Source organism: Teleopsis dalmanni, chromosome 1 (assembly GCF_002237135.1).
Source record: "Teleopsis dalmanni isolate 2A chromosome 1, ASM223713v2, whole genome shotgun sequence".
Classification (NCBI taxonomy): Eukaryota; Metazoa; Arthropoda; class Insecta; order Diptera; family Diopsidae; genus Teleopsis; species Teleopsis dalmanni.
This window is the reverse complement of record NC_051846.1, coordinates 9,581,555-9,590,044: the sequence shown is the minus strand read 5'-3', so window position 1 is coordinate 9,590,044 and position 8,490 is coordinate 9,581,555. Positions and strand designations below refer to the sequence as shown.

At 28.1% G+C, this 8,490-nt stretch overlaps 2 protein-coding genes across 2 annotated transcripts; both read right to left on the bottom strand.

Moving 5' to 3' along the window:
- Positions 1–909: 909 nt before the first annotated feature.
- Positions 910–1,410, bottom strand: LOC119670429. The gene has a single exon (XM_038080686.1). The coding sequence runs from the start codon at positions 1,360–1,362 to the stop codon at positions 1,033–1,035; it is 330 nt and encodes a 109-aa protein (XP_037936614.1). The 5' UTR covers positions 1,363–1,410; the 3' UTR covers positions 910–1,032.
- A 2,956-nt stretch (positions 1,411–4,366) lies between these two features.
- On the bottom strand, positions 4,367–4,790 carry LOC119670430. Its single transcript, XM_038080687.1, has one exon. It carries the CDS (start codon positions 4,746–4,748, stop codon positions 4,422–4,424), a length of 327 nt encoding a protein of 108 aa, XP_037936615.1. The 5' UTR covers positions 4,749–4,790; the 3' UTR covers positions 4,367–4,421.
- Positions 4,791–8,490: the final 3,700 nt, after the last annotated feature.

The window sequence follows — 8,490 nt, the reverse complement described above, 5'->3', positions numbered from 1 at the left end:
CTATCAAAATAATCTTTTTCCTTTCATTGAAATTTTGATTATCGAAACAGAATTCATAAAATAGTACGAGTATCTATAAAAGTGATACGGCAAGAACGGTGCGTTTGTGCGCCTCTTCGAGTTAGGTGCGTGCGGTGCGTATCTATGACGTTGCTTCAGATAGGAAAATATTTTTCTTATCAGTGTAAATATTTATATATACGTGTATATGAAGAGAGCAACAAAACTGAGAAAAAAAAAATTTGGTATAAAAATTTAGTCATAATCAAATAAAATAAAAATAAAGAAAAGTTTTCTACTTTAATTTTTCTAGGTCAATAAACTTATTTGAACTATTTTCCCAGTTTTTTGTTTGTTTTTTTTTTTTAATCATTTACGCATATATATATGTATTATGTTTTAATTAGTATTAGTAATAGATAGTATTATATTGCGTATGTTTTTGTTTTTAGTTATTTTTGAATTTAATTGTACTATCTGATAATGTATTGACTTTGCAAATGAGATAAAAGGCAAATACTGATAGAGAAAAGTGAAGATTTACTCTGATTTGTAGATTGGATAGATAATAAAATGAGTGGGATTTCCTAAATTTACGATATTATATGTTACTCGTGATAACAATTTTAAATATTTTATACTCTCTATATATAAAAACAAAATAAAATATAAATAAAATATTAAATAATATAGGTAAAATAAATAACGGAATTAATAGTACGATCTTAATAATAGTTTTTAGTTGTGTTTAGTTTTGGATTCTCAGCAAATTCACTTTCTTTTTGGTAACCAAACATTTTTTCTATTAAGTATTTAATTAATTCATAATAGAATTATAAATTTTTAGAAAGATTTTGTTTATAAATGAGTTGAGTGTCGTTCAATAATAAAAACGCAAAGATTTCAACTTTGGTATTATATATTTGGTATATATATTTAAATAATTAATACTTTATTTCACTTCAAAACAATATAGTTATTGCATTTTTCATTGATTATAATTGTCTTGAATTAATTTTCATGTGTCGCATTTTAAAAACGCCATGATCCTCTAATGCCACCGCCAAAATTGTTGCGATTATAGTCAAAATTTCTACTTGCTTGAGCATAGGCGTCAACATTGAAACGACCATTATCACTTCGGTAAATATTTTGCCCATATTCCACACCAGCCTGTCGTCCAAATTGATCCTTTGAGTAAGTTAAGTCTACGTGTCCATCTGGTGAACGTACTTGTCTGCGAAGTGGTGCAAACTCACTGTGCAACGTATCCAATTGTTGGTTCTCTATATCCAGATCAACTGGAGAAGCCAAAACCACCGCTAGACAGCAAGCCAACAACAAAAGAACTTTACTTAACATTTTATAATTTTATTTCACTCTAAACTTATATGGTTTTAATATATGAAATTCACTTTATGAACTGTGCTGAATCTTATGCTCATGAGACTTTATATACTTGCAATTCTTTCAGTTCTATGAATGAACATTTAAAATGGGAATCACTTGAAACACTGATAAGAAAGATGTAAAGTTTTTTTAACGAAAGCTCGGGAATCACCCTTAAAAATACAAAGAAAATTAATCTAAGAGTATTAATAATTTGTTTGATATTTGTATAATTACTAATTTTGATAAATAAAAATCTTTCTTAAATATTACTTACTAAAAGTAAAAAATATTTTATTATTAAAGTTAATTATACTAATATTAAAAAATAACTAACAATGCAATACAATTTTATTGCATTTTTTATATTGTAATTCTTCAAAAATATTCCAAATAAAAGTTAGTATATAAAACTATATATTTAAGTGTTCATATAATATACATATATATATACATATAATATATTCACATCACTTAAGTGCTTTAAGTAAATATGAATTACCTACTACTTGGCTTTAACACTAAGAAAGATAAGAAAAGTTTGAGTTGAAACAAGTGCTTTATAATAGCATAAAGAAAATAGTAAATCACTTTTATATCAGAATATGTGTCATGATTCTCTGACTCAGATGAACTTTAAATATTTTTTAAAATATTTTCTAGAGAATTCATATTTTTTTTAACCTCCATTACATCTGAAAATGGGTTTATCCTCATTTCTTCTTTCACTGTCAGTAATTTTTCACTGTTACCTCCGATATTGCCCTTTCTAAATATGTAAGAATGTATACAAATGTATGTTCTTTCATGGTCTCTGCATGCTTAAATATGAATGTAAGTAAATCTAAAGTTCGTTAAATAGTGACAGAAACTACTGTGGGTGTTGGTACTATTGTTATATCTGTTATTGTCATTGTGGTTACACATATGTATGCTTTCATTACAAATATAAATGACACTAAATATCAATTAAAATTTATTCCTTTTTTTTTAAAATTCATCTTGCAGTGATCTTTTTATCTTAATTGAAATTTGTATTAAAAATTTTAAGGTTTTGTAAATATGTAATATCATTTTAGTATTTATATTCATTTCGGTTGTAGTGTTGATAGAGTGGAACGCTTATGAAACGTCTATTAAAAATCTTCGAATCCCCTTTTCTCACCGATCTGACTGAACTGTCATCGTGTAATGTTAGGGACCTAGCCAAGTTTATTGAACTGTCAGGTTGGTTTTCCTTCACCTAATGGGGGAGTCGTTACCTTCGTTCGGCGTTGAATGTATACTGATCTAAATCTTTGTACATACTAACGTCATTCCTGTGGTACCACAATGGGTCATCATATGAGCTCAAGTGGGCTTTTTTGGATACAAGGCCGTCACTCCAACTTACTTACCTACCTACCTATCTAGGGCGGGACAATGGCCTTAAAGGATTTTGAGGTGCATTTTGCAACCATAGATACCCAGTAGAAAAAGTGGTCTTCGAAGACATTGTCTTCAAAACGGTCTTTGATACCGCGTCCGCATTTGCAAGCAAATTTGTAAAACAATTGCTCAAAACATGAATGTAAATACTCTTTCTTTGCTTTCTCTCTCATTTTTAGTGTTCATAGCAACGTATTTGAATTTTGCCTCAGATGACGCTATGTTTTATAAATGAAGTGACGCAATAATTTTGAAGTGTAGTGAAATAAATATTAAAAAAATCAAAATAAATAAAGAAACAAAATCATTAAACTACGAAATATTAAAAAAAGAAATTAAATCAAAACAAATTAAATAGTGACTTAGTTCCTGGAAAATATATTGATATTAATATTGAAGACAATAATTCCAGTAAAAGTTGTTTAAGAAACGAAACAAATGATGTTGAAAATAAAAAAACCAAAAACACTTATGAAAAATTAGCTGTTATATTTAAAAAACACAGGATTAACAGGCGTTGTGGTAATGATATTTTAGAACTCTTAAGATCAGAAGGTTTAATTGTACCAAAATCCTCTTCAACGCTTTTGAAAACATAAAACTTCAACAATTGATGATAGCGAAATGCTATAAATTATTTTATATTAGTTTTAGTTAATTTTAGATATGCTAAGTTATATTAAGTTAATTATTTAAATTAATTTTCATTATGTTTTCTAGTTTTTACTAGTTTATTTTTAATATCTTAATAAAATTTATAATAATTTATAATAAAATTTATAATTTACTTTTAAAACTTTTAATTTTGAATGTAATTTAAGAAATTATTATATAAAATAAATAAAAGTACAAAATACAACAATTTCTTTCTACTTATTTAAAGAGAAAATTTAAATTCATTTAAAATTTAAAGAGCGCAATAAAAAAGTAGAAATAAAAAAAGGGTGAAAAAATTATATGAGCACTGCACTAAGAGCGCACAACTTTCTGTCGAATGCGTCCGTTATGCAAGACATGGTCTTCGAGACGGTCTTCGAGACATGTACGCGAAAATTCATTGAAGACATTTGGCTAATTTGTATGAAAGTGTCTTCGAAGACCGTCATACATTTGGATCGATCGGTCTTCATGTATGTATCCATGTCTTGAAGACGTCTTCGATGACGGATCGATCCGTTTTCTACTGGGATAAGTTGATTATACAATATGCGTCGGTAGGTAAAAGAAAATTTTTTGAATCGTCATGTAGTTGATGCATCTTAAAAGAAAATATTTTCGTTATTTCATTTCATAATAACAAGTATCAGTTTTTAAGCTTTTTAACAAAAAGCTGATTAAATTGTGGAGAGATATCGTCCTGGGAGTTAATTGTTGATATGACACGCCAGTACTTGACACTGATCTTGGAGCAACGAATTCACTAATACGGAAGTGGGTAGTTCTCTTTGCTAAATAATTGATAAACTTGTGCTAAAATAAGCTTAAATAATATAATACAAATTCTTTTACAAATCAGTTTTGAAACTTTATTTATAAATATTAAGTACATACAAAATGAAAAAAATAAATTATTTTAACCAAAAATAAATAACATTTGTCAGTGCTTAAAAACGCCATGAACCAACAATGCCACCTCCGTAGTTGTTGCGGTTGTAATCAAAATTTCTGCTAGCCTGAGCATAGGCATCAACATTGAAGCGTCCATTGTCGGATTTGTAGAGGTTCTGATTATACTGCAAACCAGCTTCACGTCCAAATTGATCCTTTTTGTATGTTAAATCAATGTTTCCTTGTGGGGATCGCGCTTGTCTATGCAAAATTGGTGTATTTAATTCGTACAGGTCTACATTATCATCAATGACCAAATCCACCGGATTAGCTACAGCCAAAGCAATGCAACAGGCCAGTACTATGATGCACTTGTAGGACATTTTAAAATTAATAATTTATTAATAATTGAAAGCAATTCAATTGTTGAAGTGGTTTTCAATAACTGTGAAGAATTTAGTATAGGACTGGCTTATATAGTACCGTCCTGAGCCAATGAAGTAAATCACACTGATAAGGAAGTTAAGTAAACGAGTAATTCTCATTGTCTACAAAATATGTGAATCACCACTGCAATAACTTAAGAAATGCTCGAAATGAAAAAATTTTCAGAGTAATGTTAATAAAAATGAATTAAAAACAAAATCAACAGATTTGATAAGAACTTATTTTATTAAAATAATTTTGTTTGTTTTTCTTCAAATATTAAATTTGAACATTATTAATTTTTAAACTGATAATATGGAACATCGTGAAGAAGCTTGTATTATTTTAAAATATATTTGGCTAGCCTCGAACACGTTAATAAACAAAAAATCATTTAATGATTCTTTAAATTTTTCTTAAAAATTTTTTTAAACAAAATCCCCTCAAAAGGCTAATAATGAAGTAATGAATATAATGAAGTGCAATGGAATACCGAGAGGGAATCCCAGTAGAGGACATAGCGCTACCTTCTAAAAAAGATCTTTTGTAGCCGAGAATGCTTATTGCAAATAACCGAGTAATTAGCATTCTAGTAGGAACAGTCCTAAGAGTTTCCTCCAGTGAGTACTTGGTTACAAAAATTTGAAGCCAAGTGCAATTTTTTACTGAGTCTATCATTTTTATTTAACTTTGTAGAATAAATAATTTTATTATAATTATAAATATTTTAATTTTGATTATTTGAATAAATCATTAATACAGCATTTTTATAATTAGCTATCAATCAATTAATTAATCCATTCATCAATTTTATTTTAATTAAGTTTTATTACTTCATTACAGTTCGACTGACTATATATACTTGGTAATTAACATCACTATTGGAACCAGTGTTATGCCATAAAGAAATTCTGTAAGTTTAAATCCAGGATCTATTTATAATCACAGACCTTTTTAAATAAGCAATAAAATAAACATATATATTATACGTATCAGTGATAGGCTAAGCATATTGAAGGCGTGATTGTTTTTACAAAACTCTCTTTAATTATCCACTTATAGTGCAGAACAGTATAGAAAGAGCAACCAGCTTGGTTTGTATTTTCTAAGTTCTTTAAATAGAAGTATATCTGAAATTACAAATGCTTTATAAATGTCATATTATTTCCATTTGGTAAAGTGTAAGATTGATATATTCGTTGTGAAAACCATACCCTTAAAGGGAAACGTTTTATTTATAGAATTAAAAACTTTAATAAAAACCGCAATTGTTTTCATGGGACATACATATATCCGTACATTAATATATACATTTATAACTATGATTATACTACAGTATTTTACTTAATCAGTATTTTATTCAGATGAAATATATTTTCTTAAAAGTAAATCTATACTTTGTAATGAAACGTTCATTAAATGTGCAGAAGTTGTGCTTTTTAGATATCTATAACTTATAAGTTACTATTCTATGTTAGGCTAAGTTCAGAAGGCGCATGCTGACAGTTGTCAGCACTTCCAGTCGGAGGCATATATTGCCCATTGTGATGCCCTCAAAAATTTTGCCGGGAGAGGCGAGTTCCATATATAGCCCATTGTGATGCCCTCAAGTCAAGGAGAGGCGAGTCGCTAATCTTTGTTATCCTTGTGAAACCATTAGGGTTTCCAGATGAAGTTGAGGAGATCCGATAAGTTTGCTTTCTTTACCTCTTCCAAGCCAGTGAAAAAGCTATCCCCAGAATAATCAATTAGATTAATTTACTAGGAGTTTTAACAGACCTTGTATCCAAACATTCTTTGCTATGTTTTTGAGGCACATTTTTGATATTTTAATTAGAATTCGAGTTATGTAAGAAACAAGTGTAAATATTTTTATATATTGTATTATGAATAAATTATAATCACTAACTTGGGCACTACTGTGCCTAAACTTTTTGGATTTACTGCTTGTAAAATCAATAAATTGCAATAATTATTCAATATAATTTTAATAAAACTATATATCTGATTAAATTTTATAATATTATATATTATGTTGATATGTTGATAGTTGATATGAAAACCAACTTATAATTAAAAGTCATTTGATTAGCTTAATGGGAAACTCTCTCAAACCTTGTCTCAAAGGGCATCTAATCAATTTGTTTATATTTTAATATTAATGTATTATTTAAATATGAACCTTTGTTTGCCCTATTCCATTACTATCACTACTCTCAAATATATTTAATACGGCTAGTTAGTAAATGAAATTGTATGACGTCCGCACCCCTCACAATTCACTACAACTGCATTTCATTCATAAAATATTTATTCTATCTTTGAAGAAAAATATTGTGTAATAAATTTTACTTTAATTAATCAAACTATAATGAAATGTAAACGGTGGGTGAAATAAGTTCACTGTAACCCTGTAACTAACCGAATAAAGCATGCAACTAAATACTAGCGAATAGACACACCTACTTCATATATGAACTAACATATTTGTTTGAGCGTATGTGGTTGTTTGTAGGCAAATATTTGAACACACGCGTTTACGAATTACGTATAATTATGCACTGGAAAAAATGTATGTAGTATTAAAATATTATAAATACAAATATTTATTATACGACTAAGTTCAATTCTATAATATATGCGTATGCAATTTAAATTTCATGGGCAGCAGAATGTATAAAATAATAATTCTAATCATTTGACCTAAAATTTTTATAAATATTTAATATTTGGAAAGTTTATAAACTATAATATCAATGTTAAATATAATTTCTTTAAAGTGTAATATATAGACGAACAATTGAAATGGTTATAAGAAATAATAATACAACTATAGGAGCATTGACCCTTAGCAGCAACACTTATTTTTGTTATTGATTTTATTTAAATGCTATGAAAATGTTTCTCATTAATTGTTAAATATTTTCTTTATTTTATTCTTAAAAATTTTTTTGAAAGACGTAATTTAATTATAAAAACTTTTACAAAGCTAAATTTAAAATATAATAAAATTATATATATAACTTCCCTTTATACTCAGTACGTAAAGAAAAAATTTGCGTGTTTTACATTATTAAAATATTGCTCATACGTTTGAAATGATATAAACAAATACTTATTTTTAATAATATAAACAAATATTTTTTTAACTTATAATCCTAAATTAACTATAAATACATTTCGAATACTGCCTTATATTCAACATCTACATACAGTTCTACATATGATATGTATATACATATCATATGTATATTGATCCTTTTTTCGAGTCAGCGCAACTAGACACTTTTACTCTTTGATAGCTGGGGGTACTACAGGGTCCCACCCATCTCATTGACTAATTTATGTATTCCTTATAAGCTTCATGATTATTCAGTGATTGATCTAAAATCTGCGTACCTCTCTGTGCGGAGAGTGATTACTCTAAGATTAGATAGTGCTAAGTAGGATAGCCTCTCAGTTTTCGCATATAACTTCAGGGCTCTGTCTCTTATGTATTTTTTGATCGGGTCTATTCTAAGGTCTCTTAGCATGTCGTTTGTGCGGATGTAGCAAGGCACTTTGAAGAGTCTTCGGAGATGCTGACTTTGAGCAACTTGTAGCTTTTGTATAGTTGAGTCGGCAGCTTTGTTATACGCGACACACCCATAAAGTAATGCTGGTCTAATTATCTGGCTATAGATCAGTTTTCTGTTCTTT